Source organism: Desmodus rotundus, chromosome 1 (genome assembly GCF_022682495.2).
Source record: "Desmodus rotundus isolate HL8 chromosome 1, HLdesRot8A.1, whole genome shotgun sequence".
NCBI classification, from domain to species: Eukaryota; Metazoa; Chordata; class Mammalia; order Chiroptera; family Phyllostomidae; genus Desmodus; species Desmodus rotundus.
In genome coordinates, this window is record NC_071387.1 from 159,204,498 (window position 1) to 159,231,588 (window position 27,091).

Below are 27,091 nucleotides of genomic sequence, written 5' to 3' on the forward strand. Positions count from 1 at the left end.
GAAAAAGAATATAGGACAAAAGGAAAATAGTATAATAGTCAAATTTAGATGAAATTTGGGTGAAAATGGTTTATGAAGTTTTTGCCCTCTTGTAGTATAGGCCTGCATAACATAGGTGAGCCATGAATTCAACTCTAAAAATCTTTCTTAAGGGCCGCTGCTGTTTTCAAACTGTAAAAGATCCTGACTCACTGGATCCCCTCAGCATTACCCGCCAGAACAAAGATTCTTCAGAAGCAAATTACTTCCTGTTGCAATTTGCTCTTTACACAGAGGCCTGAGTCTTTCCATCGGGCAGGACACTGCTAGGAATTAATTATTCTGGAAATCTTACAGCCAGGCAATCTCATTCCATCTTAGAAACCTTTGGTGACGCTAAAACTGGAATCTTGTCTGGCGAGCTTTCTTCACTAGTCCTTGTTCTCACTTAGCTCTGCTTGTCTAGGTAGATCCCAATTTCTGCTGCTCACCTTTTTCTTGAAACTACAGGACCCCATTCCAAAGCACACACATTTCATGATATGCTCACCATCTTCCCAGACAATGCCTTTGTCTTAAAGCAGTGTTTTTAAAAGTATAGTACTTCCTGCTAGGTGATTTTAAGTGGTGGGCAAATGAGATATAAGTAAGCTTGAATGATGTAGTCTTATGGAGGCTGTTACTTTCTTGCTAATACTCCTTTATTCATTCTGAGCATGTCAAGACCAATGTCTCAGTATGTTACTAATCATTAACACTTATCTAAAATTTTATAAATTTATATCCAAATTGTATGTATGTGTTTTGTCATATGTGACTTCACTATAGTACCACTTATTTTCAGACCCAGAACTCATTTAGTTTCTTAAATGACCCCTTTTCTTTGATCACAGACCCCCAGTCCCTGACTCCCTGAACCCTTCTCTTTCAGCTCTTTGAAGTCTTAAAAGCCAAGACCACATGGTCCATAATCAAAACTACTCTGTTGCACACATTGTCCTTTCCTTTGCCTTATTCTTCCGGAGCTATATGCGCCTAGAAAACTTCTATCTTTGTATTGAGTGTTTGCACCATCCTTTTCTGCTGAGCACAACAGAAGAAATGTCACACCACGCAGAGTGGGACCATTACAGTTTCCTTGTCTTTAACACCATCTGAACATCAACACTACCTCCAAACCCCTGATTTCCTACTTAGATGGCTCTTATACCCCACTAGATGCTATTTAAAATGCTTCTGCTTCCTTTTCTATCACATCACCTCCCACTATCTGTTCTACTAATGAGACAAATACATATTTCAGAAATAGAAACCATCCTCCAGTAACTCAAAAAATAGCTAATCCTTTACATCCCATCATTCTTTGCTTAAAACTCCTAAATAATTTCCCATTACCTTCAGGATAAAGTCTAAATTCCTAATCTGGCTGGTCATAATCAGTCACTGCTAATCTCTTTCTCTACTGACAGTTTTTTTCTTGCACTGCAGGTTGCAGTTATATTGCATTTGCTTCAGTTCTACAAACTAGCCATGCTTTGAGTGCTCATTACATCATATAACCCTCCTCTGCCTGGATGGCAGTAACTGACCTTCCATATTGGCCAACGTCTATTTATCCTGTAGAGCTCAATGTTGGATGGCAATTATTGCAGGATGTCGTAACTGAGTCCCCAGTATTAGGTTAGATATTCCTCATACCTTCTGTACTTGCCTTGCATTAGCACTTATTTCATTATATTAAACTCTTCTATTTACTTGCCTATAATCTTTATTGTCATATGAGATTCTTGAGGCCATTGATTGCATTTTGATATTCGCTGAACTCAGTGCCTGGCACCTAGCATCTGTTTAATGAGTTTCTGAAGACTGAATGATCATAAGTTCAAGTGGCCATTTTAGAATAAATGAGATCTCATGAGAAAGAGAACCATTCTTTGTCTCAAGTTCAGAGATACTGCTTCTTGGGTACTGGATAACATAACTCAATAGTAAATAAAGCAGGGTGTTTTTCTAAATCTTTTTATGCAGATCAATAGGATTAAAGCAAAATATGATCCTATAAAGCATTTCTGTATCAAAATGATCTTATGTGCATGGGTAGTTGATATTCAGACATAGTTCAGGGATAAATCAGTTTTCGATCAGTGTTTAGTAAGTTTAATATTTCAGTGCCTGATGAGGCCTTGTAAAATGTAGCCATTAAAATGCAGAATTATATTCTGTCCACAAAGATGAGTGAGTTCTTTCTTGTCAGGCAGTTGGGATATATCAGTGAGCAAAACAAAGTTCCGTGTCCTCATGGAGCTTACATTCTAGCAGGAGTTCTCTCTAACAAATAAAGAAAACCAGTAAATGAATACAAAACAATTATGTTATATTAGAAGGTGATAAATGCTATTGAGAAAGCAAAATCACAGTAAGGGAGAGATAGGAATATTGGGGTTGAAGGTATGGTTTGCAATTTTGAGTAGTAAATGGGTAACATTCTTTTGAGCAAAGGTTTGATAAGACAAATTTGGTTAAAGGCTTGATAGCAACAAAAGTAACAGAATAGCTTCTTAGGTAGTGGGAACAGCCAATGCAAATTTCCTGAAGTGGAAGCCTGATTGCCATGTTTGATATAGCAACAGGGGCCGTGTAGACCCAAATCATTTCATTGTTTTGCAGTGCAATATCAATCAATCAGTTTTTGTGAGTATTAATCCATGTTTCCTGGAATTATAACCACTCAGCATTTTGGAGGTAGAGCTAACAGCATTTCCTAATGAGTTGGATGCAGGTAAAAGCATATATACCCTTATGCTCCAAGGGGCAGCCTAGGCAGAGGTAGGAAGGACATCCACTTGGGGAAATTGAGAGGCCTGATGAGCATAAGTGTCTAAATCAAAGACTGTGCTTTTCAACCCAAAGGTGAACTAAGGTAGCTTCTGTGGAAAGAGCTAAGATTCTGCTTGAGATTTCAGGTTTTCCTCTAGCACATAATTCAAAGAAAATTTTGAGCCCTCTAGTTCTATCACATAAAGCATGATCAAATCCTTTTATCCACAAATATGCTAAAGCAGTTGTAATAAAACTCCTATTTCAGTTATGGGGGGAACTATACCCAGAAGATATTTAATGTTGAACAATATGGTTATCTTTGAATACCCAAGTTAGAGGTAAGTTAGTGGTTTGACAACCTTCCCTTAGAATCCAACACATCCTTCCTATCAAAGTACCATTGTGTCTTGTGCAATAATGAGAAGATATTGTTCAGCTGCTTCTTTGGAAATTACAATGTCTATATATTTACAACTAACTTTTTTAGAACTAAATAGCCAATCATAAATCTCTGCTTCATTGTTTGTAAACTACTTCAGTGAGAGGCATAATTTATTTTAAAGGGCTTTTTGCAGGAAAAAAAATTCACACTCAAAGCTGTGCTATATTGACCAAATAGCAACCACCCATTCTGTCACTTTTAGTATATTGTTGCTTACTCTCAAAATCTTTTGTAATTGATAAGCTGATCTTAGAGAATGAACACTTATATTTAAATTTCAAACCTTCTCCATTTATATAGCATATTGGTAATAACAGCTCTAATTAATTATTTAAAGTTTTCATTTATTAACTAAAGACTTCTCTACTGAATACAATTTCTCTGTACTCTAATATTTCACCTAATGGAAATTGTGTTGGACGTAACCTGAGGCATTTTGTAATGAAGATGTGAACCTCAGCTTTTGTGTCCATCCAGATGGCGACATCCTGATCATTTTAATCAGCATACTTTATTTGGATCATGAAAGCACTATAAATATTAAATCACAGTGCAGTCGAACATGGATTATTGCCACTTCTTTTAATGACTTTATGACCAAATTCTATATAGTATTAAATCCAGTGTCAGTCAGAGTCCTAAGACAGTGATATTAAAGTGGAATAATTATTTTTATTATCATCATCCAGCTGAGGGGGACTTGAACATCTAATAACTTTTGTGAAGGAAGCCTTGCCATTTTGGGAACTATAGTCAATCTTTAACAAAATTCACCACAGATTTTACCACTGTTTCCTTTCTAGGGAACAGCGATGGCCACAGTTCCATAACTAAAAAGTTCCCATGTATATTCATGTGACTACTGTAATATGGAATTTAAATATTTAAATGCATAATGCTGGAAAGTGGAAATAAAGATTTTTATAGTAATGCAAATCTGTGTTACATATGTTAAATACTTTCATGGGTTAGAAAGTGAATTGTGTTTAATAGCTCAACACTTTTAATTGGGTTTGCATGATACTAAATTGTTATCCACATTTTTAAGTGGACATCCTAATTTCTTAAATATTTACTTATCACATTTGCATGTCTACTAGGAAACATACAGACAAGTACTTTACATAAAATGGGATATTATTATTTCTAAAAGGCTTTTTGTGTGTGTGATTTTTTATTCACCAACATAATGCTTATCCCTAATAGGTGAACTGTGGTAGGTTCTCTAGTCAGAATGTTCATACAGGAACCAGTTTGTGACCTGTACTTAAACAAGGGGACTTCTGAAGTTAGTAAAATGACAGCACATCTTGAGAGTAGCACCAGAGAGATAAATCATGGGGGAAAAAACAGCCAAAAGACTTTAAGTAAATCTGAAAATAGCTATATTTTTCTCAACACATTGTTTTCTGTCTTTATATTCATATTCCTTTTATTGTTCTCTCTGTTTTTCCTTTTCTCCTCATAGATTCCAAGGGGATTGAGGTTGTTGAAAAATGTTACTCCTATTGCAAAATAAGCTTTCTTTTGGAAGCAAAAAGTGTTGGCAGTTTCTCTAAGTTGGCTTTTGCTTTAGGTATATAAAAGTGACTTCTTAGATAAAGTAAAAGGATCAACCAGAATGTTCTTTTGGTATAAAATAGTGTCACTTAAGGGAGAACAGTTTCCTAATGTAAATTGCCAGTATGTTCAGTACATGAGGTTGTGACCATTTTGAGCATTTTTCATCCATCCAGCAAGTATTTGTTGTGTGTTTGGAGGTATATAAAAGCAGGGTGAATAGTAAACATAATATAAAATAGAAACCCCATGTTTTGGGACTTCAAAATCTATTCAGAATGATAAAATACATACATGTGAAACAGTTTACTAATAATACCAAGCAATATGTTTAGTGCTACAATTATTTCACTTTCTTGCTAATTATTTTTTCCAACTGCTTTGGTTCCTGCTTTCACTGGCCCATTGCACTTTCTATCTGTCCATTAAATGACGGCATTTTTTGAGTCCAGGTCATGAATTCTCTGCATTATCTCTAGTCTTTCAGTAGGCAACTACCTCCATATCCCATTACTTTTCACCTATACCCAAGGACACTGACATTTATATCTCTAGGCCACTCTCTTCAGCCTTCCTGATATTTCCTCTTGAATAATAGATCCTAAAACTGATTCATGATCTTCATTCCCAATCTAGAACCTATGCCAGTATTTTTGTCTCAGGGAAGGGCACCAACATTCATCCAGTGTGATGTGAAATCTAGAAACCTAATAGGTTTCTTGGCCTTTATTTCTTAATCCTGTCTACTTCTATCTATTACCTACCAGCCCACGATTCTAATCCAGGTTTCCTTCCATGCTTCAGCTGGACTAGACTGATGACTGTTAACTGGTCTACTGTCATCTATATTGATCCTTTTTAAAATATTGTCTGTACATCACACAGAATTATCTTTAAAATTAAAACTTCAGTTCCTATTATCCTGTTGCTTAACCGTGTTAATATAGAGAATGAGGCAAAAGTAGGTTTACAGTTGTGAGAACACAAAACACAGTTTATTCTTGTATTATTATTTATTATTGTATTATTTTTCATATGAACAACTGTAAGCCTATTTTGCACCACTCTGTTTGCCATAAAGCCTTTTTTTTGTACATGACATATGACAGTCAGCTTGATCTGGTCCCAGTCTATCTTTGTCTTTACTCTGCCTATTCCAGCTACATTGGCCTTCACCAAGACCATTATTCTTGTCCTGCTTCTTCTTCCACAGACCTATGAGCGTATCTCTTACTGATTTGTAGCTCTTAGCTTAGGCTTAATTTTCTCAGGGAACCTCCTACTAGGAGGTTCTCAGGATACAGTATATCTTTCCCTCAGGATTCATTAAACAATTACATTTCTTTATGTGATTATTTGGTTTTTGTCAGTCCATCCACTTGCTCCAGTTACATGACAGCAGGAAGAATATCTGTTTTGCTTACTATTTATTTCTCGTATATTTATCACTGTGCCTGGAATAAGAGATTGAAATGTTAAATGAATGATTATGTGAATGAGTGGATGAATGAATGGATGAACATTGACTGCAATAGAGAAAACAGAAAACTGTTGAAGAGAATAAGTATAAGTGACAGGGAAGAGTTAATGGAGGATATGAATCTTAGGGCAGTCTTTGGAAGGAAATGGAGATTTGAAAGAAATTGGGGAAAGAAAGGCATCTTGAAATGGGGAAGCATATGAGTAGAATCCTAGGAATAGAAATTATCTCTTTAGACGAAAGGATGATAAGATGACAGGTTTTCAGCTGCAAGATTTTGGTTCATTCTTGTGAACAGTAGAGGTAACTTTGGTCATGCAATATTAGTTCAAATTATGGACTTTGGAATTCCAGGCAGTAAGAGACTGTCCAAATAAAGAGTTATTGAGTATGTCACTACCACTTAAGGGATTAAAAACTTCAGTAATTGTTGTTTATGATGGAAAAGCTGCTTTCTCAGAATAAGATACTTCAATTGATCTTTTAAAAAGCCAACAGAAAGTATAATATTTTGTTCAATCGGTGATTACTTGGTGTTATTATGGGGACTTATTTGGAAAACCTTGCTGAAAATGATTATAATCAAATGCTTCAGTTCAGGTCAAGATGGTAAAACCCTTCACCTATCTCCTTAGTTTTAAGATTATTCCTTACTTTCCCAGTATAAATTGATACATGCATAATGGGATAGTATAAATTGTGGTATTACTTAGCTTCCTTATGAGATCTACGTCATCGGTTTGAAGCAGATGAAAATGATCAAAAGTAAAAAGGGAAAAGTAGTGAAATGTTGCTGTTTTGTATGTATTTCATTGCTCTTCTCTTTTTAAATTCTTGTTGTGTGTTGGTAACCTGTTCTGTGTTTGGGCAAGCATCCCATAAGCTTTCATCAGTGACTAAGAAGCATTCATTATGTACTCTGTTTGACATGGTCATTACTTAATGCTCACTTAACAAAATTCTACATGACCAAATTATCACAGTGGGTAAGGGAACAGATGGCCAGCTGGCCAGAATCCATGCCTGCTTTGTTTTATGCTTTCTCAAGTCTGCCACAAAGAAGCCACATGCAGTATCTGAAGAAGCCATCCCAACAGTAATTTGCCTGTCCAGCTGTGCTCCCAGTGTCCTCAGCTGGGAAGTCTGGGTAAGCACTCTTCCCATCTGAGTGCAGCTGGAACATCTCCTATGGGGATGTCTCTGTTTCATAGTAAGATGCAGTCACAGAGGGCAGATTCCAAAAGTAAAAACAGCAATTATTACCCCAACTTTTTGTCACTGCCTTCAAAATTAAAACTGCTATCCTAAACTTCAAGAGAAAGAGCTGTAATGTTGTAGAAATAGTGCACCATTTTTGTTAACACCTATGTGTGATTATAAGATTCACCCACAATCTGATATTTCACAAATTGCCACAACATTCAGCGAAGAAAATCAGACTTGGTCCGAAGCTTATGTTGGATCATCGAAAACTGCCACATGTGAATAAGAAAGGCTACAGGTGAAAATGCATCTAATCATTAAACTTCAGGTTTTTGTTATAGACTACGAGTAGTAGTTTGGATTTTCATGCTGATATTTCTAAAATTAATAATAATTTTCACTCAATCATCATACATTTATGAAGCAATATCAAAGTATCTAGCATTTTCATGTATCATTGTCTACGGGGCTATAAAAATGTAAGGAGTAGGGGTTCCGGAGCACACTTAGTTTATTAGGGAACAAAAGAGGCCCATGAAATCATTAGAGGAGGAAGCAGTGTACAGTGAGATGCTGAGATGCTGAGATGCTAATCTTGCAGTCAGGCAGCTTGTTCAGTAGGAGCCTGGAAAAGGTGAAGAGCTGTCAGAGAAAGATTGATGAAGAGCATGGAAATTCTGTAGCTGTTTAGAGACACCGTGTGGAACAGGAAAATTGCTTAATGCTCCTGACACTTGGACTCAGATATTTGCTTATTATTATACACATGGAAAACATTGGTCTCTGCTCTGTCTTTAATCTATGCACCATCCTATAGGCGTGTAGTAGAGGAAACGAGCCATGGTAGCTAATGGCAAACTTGGATATCTTATTTGTACCACCTGCTGGTGTATATTCTCAAGCTTGAATTGTATTTCGCCATCCATGGCATGTGAGATCTGACAGATGCACCTCTCAAACAAGTGATTTGCAGAGTTCTGTTTGCAAACAGCTCCTTGATTAAAGAGGGCCTTGTGAAGAGTTAGAGAGAAATTGTTACACAGGTAACCAGAGCTGGTTTCCTACAATTACTAGAAGCAGATAGAGTCTTTTTTCACAGATTGATTAAAAAATTATTGAGTGTCTGTTTTATCAGTTAGTTTAAATTGTATTTATGGTTTCTGAAGTTTCACAGGAATTTTCACAGGGAAATCATTACTCTTATTTTAGTGGCCATCTGCAAAAACAAAAGGATGATACTGATTATCATGATAGCTTTCATTTTTGATATCCACATTTTTTTAAATTTGGGGAGTGTTAAGCCCATTCACCCAAGATTTAAAGATGCACATGGGCCTTATATTACTAATTTCAACAATAAATAATTACTCAGTTCCATATGGCATTTATTAGTTTCAACAAGGCCTTTCATAACTATCCTTAATGTTCACAGACATATTATATCAGATTTAGTTTCCTTTGTCTTAGAAAAAATAAAAGGGAAAGATCATCTTTGTCTTGTGTTTGCCACATGGTGCTCTTGGACAATAATACCCCCCAATCACTCAGTCAGCAAATCCCATCCGTTAGCTAAAAGATGCCCCAAAATAGACAGCATGTTCTGGAGGATTAACAAAATGTGTATGCATTGTAACTGCAGAGTAATGAGACAGATTGCCATTTGGGTAATAAAACATTCAGAGCTGAACATTTCCATTATGCACGTGGTGGTTTAGGAAGTTTGTTTTGGCCGCGGTGAGAGAGATGAATGGCCATGGCGGAGATGGGGAGACTGTGCTCCATGATAAGACGCAGCTATAGCATTACTTACCACTTTGAAAAATGATAGCTCCTGTTGTTATATTAAGCTATACTAATGTTTAATAATCCATTTATTTATTGGGAAAAGAAAATGTACCAGCTAATGTAACTGAAATAATTACATGTGTTCATGGAAATAGCCCATATGAAGACTTTCTCAGAATGCTGGCTGTCTACCTAAATAACCCACTGCCATTGGCAAGCCCAACTCTAAACAGAAGTTTTAAGTGAATAACAATTAACCCCAGGAAATCTATGTTCTTTCTTCACATTTCCTTTTATCTTGCAGTGCCTGATCATCCAGGGTGCCACCTAAGTAGGCTGTTTGGCCCTCTTCCTAGGCATTGCTTTAAATTTAAAATGCTCTCTGATCTCCAAAGCTTTGTATATATATATATATATATATTTATTTATTCACATAAAGACTATATATATAAAGACTACACACACAGAGACACACATAGTCTTGAGACCGTTCAAGGCCATACATGTTCGAGCAAACAGAAGAAAATTCACAGAGCCATGAGGGTGCTTGACATGCCTTTATTCAGATGTGGGTGAGCCACACATGCTGCAGGGTCCCCCTGCGTGTCACTGTGTGTCTCTGGATGTCACCTGTCCCCCAGCGGGAAGCCCCTAATTCTCTTATATACTAGATAAAGACAAAGCCGGCAGGGTGCCACAATACATTGTAGAACAGCGAGATTCTGTGCATGCGAGCCCACTCAGTGTTACGGGAACCATTTATCGGGCCCAGTCTCAAGGCTGTGAAAACACAGCCTATCTTAGTTCCCCAGACATCTGGGTGAGGAAACCAGACTGCCTCCGTTTACTCTACACATATTTTTCCCTAAAAATGTATTTACCACTCTCTGTGATGAGAGCCAAGTGGAATTAGTTTGAACTAGGGTGTAATTGTTGATACTATGAGTGCTCTGCCAGCCAACCAACGATAAATGAGGGCTCTGCTTTCGTGAGTGAACTCCATTGCTATTAAAAAAAGAGAAAAAACTACTTGGGGACTATTGTGGTTTGAATAGTACTTCTCCAAAATTCATGTCTACAAGGAACCAGAATGTGACCTCATTTGGACATAAGTGTTAGTTTGCCAGAGCTGCCGTAGCAAAATAGCCCAGCCTGGGGATCAAAATGCAGGCAGGTTGTTCTCCTGAACAACCTTTCAGGAGGGCAGTAGACAGCCAACCTTTTATTTTGTCCTCACATGGCCTTTCCCCTGGGTGTGCACATCGCTGGTGCCTCTTTTGTTGTGTACAAATTTCTTCCTCTTATAAGATAAATTGTATTTTTTTTTCAGGGCCCATTCACATGGTCTCATTACCTTGATTACCTTTTTAAAGGCCCTGCCTCCAAATAGAGTCACATTTTGAAGTACTGGGGGTTAGGGTTTCAACATATGAATTTGGGGAAAACACAATTCAGTCCATCACAGGAGCTTTCCAGGGGTAAATAATTAAAGATCTGGAGATGAAATCATTTTATGGGTAAGGTTGAGCCCTAGCCAGTGTCTGGTTTACTTATAAGGAAAGAAGCATGTGAAGATGGAGGCAGAGATTGGAGTTATGCTGGTACCAGCCATGGAAGGCCACTAGCCACCAGAAGCTTGAAAAGACCGGGGAAGGTTTTTCCCCAGAGCCTTCAGAGGGAGGGTGGCCCTGAGGGTACCTTGATTTCAGACTTTAGGCCTCCAGACTTGTAAGAGAATAAATTTTTGTTGCTTGAAGCCACATTTGTGGGGTTTTATTATAGCATCCCTGGAAAACTAATACAGGGCCTCTAAAACACCTTTTTAGCCTTTCCTCCTCTCAGTGCCATTCTATAGCCTATTATATGTAGAGTCTGCTCTTAATTCTTGAGGAGAACACTTATGGGTAGGTATTTAAAAAATCTCTGTTTAGCCCCAGGTTTCAATTTCATATTCTATTCAAATATTTTTATATTCAAAGAATAATTTGTCGAATCTGCTGATTCTTTTCTAAAATTAAATGTTTTAAATGTGTATTTATAGTTTACCTCCCTCTATATGTATACTAAATAGGCATAGACATTGTTCCTCCTCAAATGGCTGAATTTGCCCTGCACATTTTAAAGGCAGAAAGAGGGTAGAGGGGAGGAGAAAGAATAGGAGGAGGAGGAGGAGGAGGAAGAGGAAGGACTAGTATAAAAACTGGTTTGAAAGCATCAATTATAAGAATGTTGTCAAACTAATTTTTTTTCAACTGGTTTTAAAATAGAATAGCAGTGGTTCAAAATGGCAACCACCAAATGTTTAAAACTTATTCAATATAAAACCATCACTATAATATGAGAACTTCAATGTAACCTTAAGACCAGCATTTGGGGTGAACTTTCAGGTCGTAACTATTTTTATCTCATTGTACTGCTAGAACAACTAAAACCGGCTCTTCCAGTTGCCTCATCGGCACGTCCTTATTACATAACAACGTACATTCGTTTTTAATATCTGACTACCACCGTTTTGTGGGCACAATCTGTAAAATTGACGAAGTCTGTGTACACATACTCACAGGAGAGTCTTAACCTATTTTCTTCTTATAACACACACTATAAAGAATTCATGATTTGGAGCATAGTCTAAATGCGTGAAAAGCTAACAGTATTACCTGTATGGGAGCGCCTTCAGCTCTCTACTGCTGGAACAATGAGAAGAGGCGCAGAATAGCAGCAAGCCGTATAGATCTACCGCTTTTGTGAGCAATTAATCTTGTTGACATACTTATATGAACCTGCATAAAAATGCCTGGGAAGCATGCTGTCGAATTCAGTTGTTCATTAATATCGATCATAGGCTGCCCCCATTGTGTGAGGAGCTACTTAAAGATCACCTACAAAAGTATTACGGCATTATTGATTTTAAAACACCCTGAAGCTTCTTGTATCTTGAAAGTCCACTTATACTTTCAATGTTAAGAGTGATATTACCAAGTGTTGTCTAATCAGATAATTGGACTTTTATGAGTACTAATTAGAACTGAAGCTCATAATTACTACTCCGTAGATTTCTTTTGTATACCTGTAATACCAAAAGAAAGCAAACTATTAAAAAGAGACTTTTGAAATGGAAAGCAATTGAAATTGCCGTTGTCTGTCATATTTTCTGCTTTTACGAGCTCTAAGTGGTTGTTAATACTTGTTTTCAAATCTTGCACTGCTATGGCATTGCTTTTGAAGATATCTATGTTTCATATAGGGATATGTTGACATGTTACAGAAAAGACATAAGCTGCCCCAGATACACCAAAGTTTTGTTTGCAACAGTTAAGAATGTAGCCATGTTACAAACATTTACTAATATTTTAACTAATGGAATTCTAGAACGAAATTTTCAGAGATCATTCCATAAACAAAAAAAGTATATTAATTCTGAGCATTGTATATTCACGGTAAAGGGTAGCCATTTAAATTACCTTTAAAAATGAGGTACAGAAACTGGATAACTAAGTATTTTCTTGTATTGTAAGCTTATTCTTCCAGCTGCTAACAACTTAATTCCATTTAAAGCATTCATCACGCATTACTAGCAGAGTATTCAGCACATAATAGGTGCCTAATGAATAAATGATATGTAACCTGAACTTAGAAAGAAAACAAAAACAACTTCTATGTTGAACAGGGTCAGGGTCAGTTTCTCTACTGTACTCACAATACAAGCAACAGTGTAAGCCATATGTGATTATGATTTATCAGTGTGCCAGGAAAGACCTTAAAATAATACCTTCAGTATCAAAATGGAGAAGATTTTTAGGTGGGGGGAAGACAAAAATTAATAAGAATTTCCTAAGATCTTTAATTCTCATGTAATTAGCCCACTTATCACTTGGAGAGAGAAACCTGAACACTGTAATGTGTCTTAAATGTTTCAGTTTAACATAAAGAACCTTTCTGTATACCAAATAAATTTTGTGAGTTGATACTTTGGGTTAGACTTATTATGTTATCTTTATGTACAAACTTGCATTCTGATTATTTCATGTTGTTAGTGCTATAAGTGAATGTCTTTATTTAAACAGGAATTGTTAAGTTAGGAGACTAAAACACAATTAATGGGGATAAGCATTATTATGTTTTTCTTGACTATACATTTGCCAAGGAGTTATGAGATATGTATTCTTATGCAAAAGCGCACAGTCCAGTGACCTGTTATTTACAGCTGCGATGCTATTACGGATGTAATACTCTCGAAGCTTAAAGTGTATTAGAGAGAAAAACATTGGAACTTAATTATAAATTTTAAGGACTTGAATCTCGAAAGCTTACAGAATGCTTACAGAAAAGTTACAGAAAGTATCCCAATTCGTTACTGAGTGAAAAGCCAAAGGATACTTGCAGTTTAGAAACCTGAACTTGAATGTGGTTTAGACAAAAGATATAATAATTATAACTCTTTATTTCCTTACCCTTGCTTATTCAAAATGTATCAAATGCCTACTGTTTCCTGACCATGAGTTTTCCTATAGGGAATTTACCATCTAAGGGGGAAAAGCAACATGTAGCCACTAATTTTAACACTCTACCACGAGTACTCTAAAAGAGTAAAGGCATATAGTATCAGCCCACAGTCCAAGTATGGAGACAAAAACAAGAAAATAAAGCCCGCATGTTGGACAGGGTTTATTTCTCCCTATCCCCACAGTATGAGCAACACTCTATGCATACAAAATATTCTGTTATACAGTAATATTGGGGAGATACTCATGTCTCACAGTTAATTTTAAACATAAGTGAACTAGAGTACCATTAGCAAATCAGCACCTATCTGTATTCATACATCTAATACACCTTGACCCCTTGCTGAAAATACTCTGAAATGTTTCCATTTAGGGAGTCTTTGGAGTACTGTGTTATTTATAAGAATATGCTCAGTGAATTCATGCTGGTTCTGTTTGCATCTGTCAAGACTAACATATAAATAAGTACACAGATTTTCAGCGTGGCAAGGAGTGAGTTTTAATGGGAAGCATGCAGATTTGCAGTCGGGCAGATTGTGTTAAATCTTAGATTTTCCAGTTAGACATGTTACTTAACTTCTCTGAGGCGAGGCTGTATTTTTTCCTTGAAATCAAAGATATATTTTTAAAAAGATACATTCTTACGGAGCATTATAAAGAACACTCTATGTATATTTCATGTTGCCTAGCATTCGAGGCACTCCAGACATTAAATCCTTGTTCCATGTGCCTTTCTTCGTCCTCACCCTGTAAATGAAAACCACCAAATATTTTGGGGTAAGAAAAATTCAGCAGTCACAGCCTCTGTAATAGGTAATCTCTTTTCTGAGACCCAGGGGTCAGCTGAGGTCATGATGTCCTTTGGGGTGTAAATAAAATGAGCTCCAGCTCTCTAACTCACATCCTTGGGAATCCTGGAGGCATTCCAAGGCAGCACCCAGATTGCTGGACAGGCTTCCTCTCTGCCCTCAGGAATTACCTAGAGTGTCTAGGACTTTAGATGCTTCTGTCAACTCTGGCTTCAGGTTCCTGTAGCCGTGGGTTCTTGAATACCTTAGTGTCTTGTGCTGTAACACCCTCCCTTCTGCCAGAATGAGCCAGGGAATAGCATAGCACTTTTTCTAAATGCCACACACAGGTCTGTGTCTAGCAGACTTGGATGTAGATTTGGACACTCCAGCAGAACAGTTCACATAATAGCTGTGCAAACAATGTCAGCTTGAAATGTAGACATCACGATTTGTTACTAGCCACTTTTCTTGATGTATTACAACCTCACAACACACTGCCTGACCTCCTCTCTTCCTAAAGTCTACTTCCAGCTCTGCTTTAGGGGTCTTCTCTCCTGGGCTTCCCCATCCATTCCCAATAACTCTCTCCCCTTTATTATGCAGACCGATGAACTCATCCTCAACTTCTAGGCAAGTTCTACTTTCCCAAAGATGCAGTAGGCTTCGGTCAACAGTGTCATCTATCCCAAGATCATATTTGCCCCTTCTTCTTCAAAATGACTTTAATAAACCACCTTCCTTGGTATCACAGCTATAACCGCTTTTAAGAACTGGCAGAGGTCTTATTAGTTCAGTTTTTTTTTTCCCCTAATCCTTCTCTCACCCAACTCTGTGGAAAAGAGAATGGAAAAGATTTTTATTTCTCATATAAATTACATCACTCTCTTGAGGGCTCAGGAATAGCTTAATCATTTTGGGTTTTAATAACTTTTTTCCTCTGAGATACAGTTCCTTAAACCCAATTTTCCTCATTGTAGCTACTCTTTTTGGGGAGGGAAATCACTGAATTCTTATTAGGCTTTGTTTCCTCATTGGCAAAATTGAAAGATTGGAGTATGTATCTCCAGGACTTCTTATTTGTTTGATATTATGTAATCCTTTGACCATAATTATTTAGATTTATTTTTTGTTTAGCAGTTTATGTATAGTTTTCATCTCCAGTTAATAAAAAATTAAGTCGTGTATTTTTCTTATTTTGAAGCGAACAGATGAATGAGAACTCTAGTATCCTTTTATTTTATTCTCTCTACCTAATTAGTCAATTCTCTAAGGAATGTCTGTTTTAGAACTACAGAGTCTTAGTTTGAGACCTAAATACGTCACTCATAGATGTTTATTTGAGAACCATTATTAAATCCTTCTGACCTTTCCTTTTTTTTTAATTATAAAAGAGAATAGTAAAGACAACTACCTCATGGGGTTACTGTGAGGAATAGATGAGATTATTTAAGTGAAAAGAATTTGTAGATTGTAAGGCATCATCAAATGTTAATTCATTTGAAAAGACGAAGGAAGTAGAAATTGAGAAAGATAGAGGAGAGTTATGTTTTGTAGCACATTATGCATCTCTTCTTTTGGGGGGAGACAATTTATTATCTACTAGGGACAAAAACCTGAATCTTTATCTAATTACATACACAGAAATGTATTGAGATGGACACATAATATATTAGTTTGCTGTTTTCAGAATGTTTAACATGAAGCATCATGAATGATGTGGAGGAAAACAATTTCAAAAACTTTTGGGACAATATTTATTACCACAATCTACTTTAAGAACTATTTTTAATGTAAATAGCTACACAATTTACTATTTTCTGAATCTACCTATGGAATTTGCATTTCGTTTGATCAGGTTTTCTGATTTAACCTACTATTATATATATACACACACACAACACATATAGTCTACTATATATAATGTGCCACATGCAATATATAATATATAACTGAAAATAAAACATATTCAATGTCTTAACAATAGAAGAAAATGATTCAAATTGCTACAAAACTGATCATTGGTAATGCACCTTCTTCCTGTCCCAATCGTTGGCAATGTATCACCTCAAGGGCAGGGGTTGGTTTGTTTGATTGACACGTACTGCACGGCACAACAATGCCTACTTAAGTAAATGTATTGGTGTGGAGAAACCCAGAGGAACATGACAGAGGCATGGATTTCTTCTCACTCTTTAAAGTCAGCCTTATCAAGAACTGAAGATCCAGACACTATCGAGTTGCCACGTTGTTTCTTATTTTGCACGTATCTTTATGCAGTTCTTCAACTGTTAAATTTCACAAAATTTTAAACTGAAAAACACCAAGTGTCAAAGACAGCTGTTGGAGAAACAGAGTTATAAATTATTGCCTCAATGCAAGACAGTGTTGCCCAGCCCCTAAATGGTCCCTGTCCTTGATGTCCTGTGGCGCTGCTCAATGTGACCATGGTGAATTTCCTTTCCTTATTTTTTTATCGCATTTTATTGTTGTTCAATTACAGTTGTCTGCATTTTTCCCCCATAGTCCCCCCCACCCCAGCCAAACTCACCTCCCTCCTTGCTTCCACCCTCCCCCTTGGTTTTGTCCATGTGTCCCTAATAGCAGTTCCCTAAAACCCTTCTCCCCATTGTCCCCCATCTCTGGCTATTTTTGGATTGTTCTTAATTTCAACGTCTTTGGTTATATTTTGTTTGCTTTTTTCTTTTGTTGATTATGTTCCAATTAAAGGTGAGATTATATGGTATTTGTCCTTACTAACTGCCCATCATTAAATGAGTGGATCAAAAAACTATGGTACATTTACACAATGGAATACTACAGAACAGAGAGAGACAAGGAGTTCCTTCCCTTTGCAACAGCAGGGATGGAACTGGAGAGCATTATGCTAAGTGAAATAAGCCATGTGGTGATGAACAAATACCATATGATGCTTTTCTTTCCATAAGTCTTTAAATGGCGTTGATCCATGCTTGAGTACCATTCACTATTGCACTTGTCCAATAGAGCACCCCCAGCTGCCTGAGGTTATCACTTTTCTTGTGCCCAAACTTTTCACCTTCGCTCTCGTCTCTACTAAAACCATTTGCTATTTTTCTTAACTGATCTTCCTCCAGAACTCTGGAATTTATCCCTTCACACAAAATCAGACACTTGGTTTTAACTACTCCTGCTTTCTTTCTCTGACATATACATCTTAACTTTCTTTTCAGTGATTTCTCTTTGACTAACAAAGGTGTTTTACTCTCTTCAATTAAAAAATGACAAAATTAGAGTACACACACTATATATTTTTCTTGGCCTTTCTTCATTGCCCAGTGTGAGCTTTGAGCTTTTTCTTTCTTAAACTTGTCTTTTCCCATCTTCACGATGTCCATTCTGGATTCTGCCCTGAGTCAATTCACATCTTCCAAAAGAATTAAAGGTGCAAAGGATTTATTGGGAAATGCTTGTGAGGGACAAAGGGGAGAGGGAGCAGGAGTAAGCGGGATGACCCTTCAGGCTGTGACACAAGACTTGCTCCCCAGAAGGGAGGAAAGAACGGAAGAAAGAGTGTATATGAAAGGCCTCAGATTGCCATGCCATTTGAGGAAACCTCATCCACACCAAAGGGACATCCAGAACAAAGAATGTGATTAGAAGAGGCCCAGGTCAGGGTGGACTGGCCCAGCTCTGTACCCCATAGTGCTGGTGGCTGGTTGCTCAGCCCACAGGAAATTGAGCACCACACCTATATCATAGGTGCCACTCTGGTGAACTTACTTCCTTAAAGCTTAAAAGTGATGACTAGACCTTGTTCTCTGTATTTGCAACTCTTGACAAGCTACTTTGTATAGATCAGCAAAAGTTATGATTCTTCAGTATGACCCACCACAACAGCCATCCGCGTCACCTGACTTGCACGGTTACAGTCATTTGCAAGTTTATTCTTTCACCAGCAGGACACAAAGCTCCCCGGTGTTCATACCTGCAGAAAGTACCATTCAGTATTAATTTATAAACATGCAAAAGATATTTTAAAATTTGAAGATCTTAATAACAATTCACAGTGTTGATATTTCTTGGCATGCTTAGTGTGTGTCAGACACTGCTCTGAGTATTTTATATGTATGACTTTTTGAAATATGTATTATTACCCTTTACAGTAGATTCTATTAGTATTGATATATAACAGAAGGTGATGCAAAGGCACAGAGACGTTAAATAAGTCCTTTAAGACCACGTGGGTAGGAAGTGGTTAAACTAGGATTCAAACCCATTCTTCTTCAGATCCCACACAGCTAGTATATTTCCTGTACCACTTCTCTATAAAATAGTTAATGGCAAAGTGTTGACCCAATGTCTACTTTAAAGCATATGCATTACGCAGTGATATTTTTCTTCTGTTTTTCAGGTCCCTGCATTCCTAATCCATGCCATAATGGAGGGACGTGTGAAATAAGTGAAGCGTATCGAGGGGACACATTCATAGGCTATGTTTGTAAATGTCCCCGAGGATTTAATGGGATTCACTGTCAGCACAGTAAGTTATCCATGGTCATTGTGCTTTTATTATTATTGATTGCAAAGTGTACAAGCCATTATCATTCTTGTTTGTACTAGAATAATAGCATCTTTCAGTAAAGAGCCCTGGCCGTGGGCTGCTTCTTTCACACTGAATACACCACTTCCTAGCCAAGGTCTCTTGGACTGGCCAGTCCTCCCTGTGGTAGGGGGCTATCCATCTTTTGTCCTTTCCATTAGTGTTTAGCTACACTTGCGAAATGTTTCTCTTTATATTAAACTGTTACTTGTCTCTTTCTTTCATACATTCCCTGACATTACATTCTTCAAGCTTTCCAGATATAATTCTGTGAACTAGGTTCAGAGATGATCCCCAGAAAAGAAAACACCCCCCCACCCTATCTATAAGCCAGTTTCCTCCATCTTAACATATTGGTATTTTTAGCATGAAAATCTTTGAAAGTTCAACAAATGTGGTATTTGCACTTCTCTTTTTTATCCCCATCCTTATTTATCCTGGGAAGTTAAATTAAATATTTCTACGTGTGATGATTTCTTCTCAAAAGTAAAGCTCAACATAAATGCCAAGTGAGTGTATGGGTCTTTAACTTCCATAAGCGTTCAGCAAGCAAGGAGGCCACATTGGACTACATGCTGTCAGGGCAGGTTCTTACAGAGGCCACAACTTGTTGAGTCTTGACGGAGGGATAAGGAGTTGATCAGAGGGCGGAGTACGGGGGAATGGATGGCTCACGGTGGGAAGTATGAGGATCAGAGCCCTGAATAGTGGTAGTTAAGACCATGATATCAGGAAGGAGTAAGCCAAAGCTGGACCAGAGCCAGATTCCCAAACACCAGTAAAGAATACAGTATGTCTCCTGGCTCTGAGACGTTGAGGCATTTTATACTTTTCTGAAGCCTTGTCATTACTAGGAGATTATGGAATTCCTGTAGAAGCCTGTTAAGGACAAATGGCATTTGTGTTCCTTACAGCTGGCATTTGTAATTGTCTCTAAGAGTTCAGATCACCAATGAGGAACTGGGAGGCTGCTGATTTTCTCAGCTTGGGTCTTGAGTTGCTAAGGCTGATTCTTCCATATTGTAGTGTCACTGTTCAGCCTTCGTACATGAATACCTCAACATATCCCCAGAAAGACAGCGATGGGAGCCCAGAATCCTGGTTGCCTTTCACTTGGTTTACATTCACTCTATCCCATGAACACTGTGCTACTAACTTACTTACTAACAAAAATACACAGTATGTCAGAGCAGTCCCCAGAGGGAGACGGTCCAGCTACCCAACTTGAGCTCTTCGATTCAGAGTGGCTAGCATGCAGCACCCCCACACACAGGAGTCCCCCTTGCAGTGGGAACAGAATTTCTGGAATGGGCGGCTGCCCAGGGTTCAGCGTCAGGAATTGCACTTAAGGGTCATATCATCCTAATCTTCTCTTTTCTGTGTTATAGGTTCTCAGAAGGGAGAGGGCAAACGTACACAAAGGCAGATTCTTACTGTCAGGAATTCTTAAGAAGGCAGTATCTGGAAGGCATGTGTAGACCCTAATGCTACTTAAACATTTCATATTTACCAGCCCTTCCATCCCAACCTGCTGACGTCAGTGTGAAGTTGGGATTGGTCCTTAAACCAGAGGTTGAGAAACTCCAAATCTAAGTTCCAGTTAATAATACCTGTATAACAACGTGAAATCGTTTTCACATCTCTGGGCTTTGTTTTCTTCATGTTGTGAAGAAATGTTTAGTTTCAGTTATCTTTAGAAGCCTAGAAGTCCCACTGAAGACACCAAGTCCTCATGTGTTTTTCCCCGTGCAAGTGAAACCGACTCCCACATATTGGCTGCCTGTGAGTTCTTTCAACGGAACGATCAGGTTTGGAAAAATAGAACAAATCATTCTTGTCCCCATTCTCCACACACAATAGAAATCCAAATCTTTGCTCTCATAGCTTACATCATGTTCAAATAAGCTCATTAATACAAATAATTGTGTTGAATTTCAAGGCTTATTTTGAAGCACAAAGAAGCCCTCCCCCGTAACAGCAGCTGATCCTCAACAAAACCTTAAACCCATGTTAGGAATTGCAATGGAAAGCCCTAGGCTGAGCACGTCAATTCAGAACTGGGATTTTGTGGTCCCTATCCTCTGAAGTGCATCACTATTAGAAGCCACAGAGAATGGAGGGAAAAGAACTGGATTTGGAATCAGAGATCTGGTTTTGAGACCTGACCTTTTACAGTTACTGGATAAGTGACCTTGAGCCAGTCAAATGACCTTTCTTCAACTGAAGACATATAAATGGAGGAATTAAACTAGAGATAGATTCTTTGTTTCACACAGGCAAGGAGAGTATTATAGCTAAATGGGTGGCTTGCTTCCTGTACAAAGGTTAACAAGCCTTCCACTTTATAGATGAAATTGAAAAGGATTATATATTGGAAAGGCAGATTTAGAAGTGCTGGGAGCTCTGAGAGCTTTTCTAGGTGTGGGAAAACAAAAATAGCTCTTGTTTTTTTAAAGATTTACTTATTTACTTACTTTTTAGAGAGAGAGTAAAGGAAGGAGAAAGAGAGGCAGAGAAACATCAGTGTGTGGTTGCCCCTCATCTGCCCCCTACTGGGGACCTGGCCCGCAGCCCAAGCATGTGCCCTGACCTGGAGTCAAACCAGCGATCCTTTGATTTGCAAACCCACGCTCAGTCCACTGAGATAGAGCAGCCAGGGCAAAAGTAGCCTGTTTAATCCTTTGCAAGAACTGCTAGATATTGGGGTTTGTTTGTCCCAGTGGTAATATATTTATGCCACAAACACGCTTTAAAACCATGCTGCTCAAGGTGTGGCTATGCACCAGCATCGCCTGGAAGCTTGTTAGAAGTGAAGGTTATCAGGTGCCACCTCAAACCAACTGCAGTGACCCCCCATCTACTCCCATGCATACTGAAATTTGAGAAATACTGTCCAGGGCTTAGTGGCTAAATGTAATCGTCTCATAGATTAATGTAGCAACTTTTGTGTTCAGTTTCATAACAGTAATTATAGGCAAAATATTTATTGTGGATTTTGCAAATCAAAACTGTATTGGAAATCAATGAAAATGAGAGCTAAGCAAATATAATAAAAACATTTCTCTTGAGAAAAGAATTTTTAAGAGTGCTTCTGGCATTCATATGCGGGGGAGCTATTTTATTTAGTTCCATATGACAGAATGTGAATTACATATCTTGTGATGTGTGGGTAAGTCATTAAAGAATTTTAAGTTTCATAATACAGTATGACAAATATTCAACACATAGTTAATAGATACAGTTTAATAATTATTTTGTCAATATGTTACAAATTAAAAAAAAAGTTTTCAGTGCCAGCATTAATGTTACCTACTATGCTTTTTAAAAAAATAGTAAATATTAGGTTTTAGAATATTTTTTGGTTTTAAGAAACATTGAGCAGAGAATTCCCACATATCTCTCCCCCTACATTATTTGCCCTTTTATTAACATCTCGCATGAAAATGATATATTTGTTAAAATCAATAAAACAACATTAATGCATTATTATTAAAGTTCATAGTTTTTATTTGAGTTCACTATTTATGTTGTATAGTTCTGTGGTTTTTGAACAATACACATCACACACATATCCACTATAGCTTCATACGGAATGCTTTCACTGACCTAAATGCTCCGCCTGTTCATCCCTTCTCTCCCACTCTCCACCCCTGGGCAACCACTGATTTTTTTTTCTTGCTATCTCGATAGTTTTACCTTTTCCAGAATGTCACATAGTTGGAATCCTACACCATGAAACTGGAGTCATATAGTATGTAGACTTTTTTCCAACTAACTTCTTTCACTTAGCCAGCAATATGCATTGAAGGTTCTTCCATGTCTTTTTGTGACTCAATAGCTCTTTTTGAAAAACTGCTGTATAATATTTTATTTTATGGATATAACCACAGTTCATTTATTTGTTCACCCACTGAAGAACATTTTATTGCTTCCATTTGGGGCAATTATGAGTAAAGTTACTATAAATATTCATGTGCAGGTTTTGTGTAGACCTCAGTTTTCAACTCATTTGTATAAATATCTGGAAGTGTGATTGCTGGATCATTTGGTAAGAATTCACTTAATTTTGTAAGAAACTGCCAAACTGCCTTTCAGAGTGGCTGTGCCATTTTGCACACTTATTAGCAGTGAATGAGAGTTCCTGTTGTTCTATATTTTCGATAACATTTTTGTCAGTGTTTTGGATTTTAGCCAGTACATATATTTTTTGTGATAATGAAAATGGCATGAGATTATAACTTTTTAAGACTAATAACAATTAGCAGTAGTTTTTATATAGAATTGCCAAATTATACATGTTCTTAAAATGCCATACAATGTAAAACCTATGTACCCACATAGGCATATATGAGGTCTATCCAGAAAAGGTCCAGCAATTGTTAATTTAATGACAACAGTTTCTGTGACATCACTGTAACCTGGCAGCCAAGGAGAGTGAACTGGAATGTGTGAACAATGACGACTTCACTGTACTAGTCACTGGGGGTGGTAAAAGTCATGGAGTGAGCATGTGTACTGTGTGGCCATCACATTCAAAATGACTGAGCGAGTAGAGCAACAAATCTGCATCATATTTTGTGTTAAGCTTGAACTATTCCTCTGTGGAAACTATTCAAGTCATTCAGATGGCTGCCACTATGGGCAACTGGTGATTGGCAGCTTCATCACAAAAATGCACTCATTCATACATCACATCTCATGCAGTTTTTTGGTGAAACACCAAATCACCCAGGTGACTCTGCTCCCCTACAGCCCAGATTTGTCACCCTGCCACTTCTGGCTTTTCTCAAAACTAAAAGCACCTTTGAAAGGGAAGAGATTTCAGACTGTAGATGAGATTCAGGAAAATATGATGGGGCAGCTGATGTCAATTGGGAGAACTGTGTGAGGTCCCAAGGTGCCTCCTTTGAAGGGGACTCAGGCATCGTTGTTGTTATGTACAATGTTTCTTGTTTCTTCTTTAATACATATCTCTACTTTTCATATTATATGGCTGGATGCCTTCTAGACAGACCTCATATATACATGTATGTGTATGTTTGTGTATGTGGGTGAGTATAATTATAAGATATGAGATACAGAATGAAATAAACACCAAAATTGTTTAGAGTTTAGACTTAAGCAATCAGTTTTCTGTTAGAAGCCACATTTGGGGCTGGCTAGCAATAATCATATTTTATTTGTTGCCTAGTAACAAATCTAAGGCCTTAGAAAGGACCATTTCTTTAATACCAGAACTCTTTGCCTGTCTTACCAGGGATGGCATTCTGTGCATTATTCCTCACCTACAAACAGTTTTGCAGCCTTCAATTCTTTCTAAGAGCATATTTTCTTGGTTTCTCTTCTTTGAGGAAGGAGAACTGTTCTAGGTGCCCACCAAGCCCTGAAAGAAAAAAAAAAAAAAGAAAGAAAGGGTCCATTGTATCAGATTAGCTCAAGATAATATGCTTTCTAGTCTCTTTGCCCACTAAGAATGTTGGACAGGAAAATACAGAATCTAAAACATTCTTCTTTGTTTATTTTGATAACTATTATAGATCAGTTTGGTGCTCATTTTATACTATTGATTAAGGGATTCATACATTCAACAAATATTTATTGAGGCCATGAGTCATTTTATATTTGTAACTTACATGTTTCACCTTTCTCAGAGTTAGTGAGATTTGCTGTTTTGAAGGTCACTGCTAATTGGATTAACTACATATTTGGCAGTTACATGATTTCTCTGTTTGGTGGTGCTTTTTAAACATGTGGAATCTGGTCCCACTTCAGCCCTATTGAATCAATATCTTTGGCCGGTACCATGGATGCAGTTAAAACCATCTGCATGAGCCTTCGAGGCCCCACGCTTGAGGACCACTAGTTTAAAGAATGACCTTTGATTTCCAAATTATACTGGTGGAAGCACACTGTTAGGGGAATAATTCTGAATCACACCTGTGTTTTTGATGCAGTTCTGTTTGGATCACTTGAGAGTCATTTAGCACTGAATAATTCTGTGCTTCAATTTTCTCACACAATAATTCAGTTCAACTCAACAAAACCTGAGAACTTTACCTTGTGTTATATTATAGAAATAACATGTTTGTAAAAATTGGAATTAACAGTCCTTTCCCTTGTATTCCTATGCACAATGGACTAATATTTTTAAAAATATCTGGAATTGCTATTGGTTCTTAATTTTTCCCTTCTGTGAAAAACATTTTAATTGTACTTTTTTAGAAAAAAATTGGGTGGGAAGCTCCATTTAGAGTCTTATACTTTTCTATAAAATTCCTCTCTTAACATCATTAATGCTAATAGGTAATCATTATTTTTTAATTACTCTTTTTGATTTTAGCTTGATGGCCTCTTTACTTTAGCTTTTCCACTAGAGGATGCATTTGCCCTAATAAAGTATCCACTTCAAAAACTTCACCTGGAATCGTCACTGACACTGCAAGCTTGCATGTCACTTACACGGACTAAGTATAAAACCTATAAAAATTTCACAATAGACTCGTCTCCAGCCCCAAAAGATTTGCTGACTGTGGGCTGAGATTTCAAATTTCCCTGTTCATTGGTATTTTTGCAGGTCAGTGTTAGCTCCATCAACTCTATAAGCTTAAGGTTCTTAAACTTGGTGTACGTATAAATCGTCCAGCGGTGAGCGAGTATATTCAGACCCCTCTTGCTCATTCATAGATATCCCAATTTAATAGATTTAATTTTGGACCACGTCAGACTGTTAACAAGTACCCTAGTGAATCTGGCAGCAGTGGTTCTAGAACACTGGTTCTCTGCCTTGGCTGCACATTAGAAGCAACTGGGGACCTATGAAAAATACTGATGCTTGCCTCCCACCCCAGAGATTCTTATTTAATTGATCTGGTCTATGGTCTGGGCATCAGGAGCTTTAAAACCTCCCCAGATGATTCTAATGTGCAGCCAAGGCTGGGAGTCTGTGTTCTAGAGCCACACTGTGAAGAATTACTGTGTCTTAAAGAAACTAAGCAGAGAAATACCCAAAGAGAAACCAAGCTTAGGATCACAAAAGTAATCTCAACCTTATTGAATTTTGTCATTCAAGCTTTGCTTAATACAATAGAAATCATCTTACATCAAGAAACATTAACTGATTGAAAGGATCAGTCCAGGAAGATATTAACTTACTATTCTTAAAACATATTATTCACTAATTTGCCTTCAGTAGCCGGAGTTCCAAGGCGTTTTTATTTTCTTGTTTTCATCCTCTGTAGGAGTCTCATGAAGAACACAGTCCTGACAGATGTATGTAATGGATATTTACAGAGACACTATTCAAATACAGACTGTCTGTGACTTTTGCAATGAAATACTCATATTCACAATCTCAAAATATTTGAAAGTTGCTTTTTAAATACCAGTTAAAAGTTCTTTTTTTTCCTGTTACTAATTAAAAGAAGTCTGATTGTCAGGGAAACCTAAACTCTGAACAGAAATGTGTTAAACAAATTGTACCAGAAGGTTATACTCATAAAGGTGATGTATTTACACTAGTAAGATTGACTTTCTGGAATTGATTCATCTAAGATTTTTAAAAGGACCTCTCCAGCAATAGAGATGGTATCACAAATACAGACTTTAAAAAGTGTTGCATGTAATCCAAATTTCCCAGTTCTCCCAGCTTGTGGTGACCTTAGCACAGATTTCCAGCTTCCTGTTGCTGTAGCTGCCTGTTCCATGCTGTTTGCCTTTGTTGTAGAACCCATTCCCCCCTAAAGCCCTCTCCAGGCCTACGAGCAAATAATTCACTTTACTTACACATTACACGCATATTTTGTGGGAGCTTACTTACTGTTTTACCAGGTTGCCACACTGCTTAGGAACGAATACATGCTCCTGGCTCTGCTACTGGTCCCACCTCGAAAACATAGCTAAGGGGACGGCTACTCTGTCTTCTGCTGGTGGCTGCCCAGGCAAGAGAGACTA

General features: G+C 37.5%; 1 protein-coding gene across 2 annotated transcripts in view; it reads left to right on the top strand.

Annotated features, from left to right (window-relative positions):
* EDIL3 (EGF like repeats and discoidin domains 3) overlaps positions 1 to 27,091 on the top strand; it is a 376,589-nt gene that overhangs the window by 171,527 nt on the left and 177,971 nt on the right. For both annotated transcript variants that reach the window (XM_024563551.4, XM_024563552.4), the window contains one exon: positions 18,953 to 19,081. In XM_024563551.4, the coding sequence (XP_024419319.1) occupies positions 18,953 to 19,081 (129 nt within the window). The remainder of the gene's footprint in view (positions 1 to 18,952; positions 19,082 to 27,091) is intronic.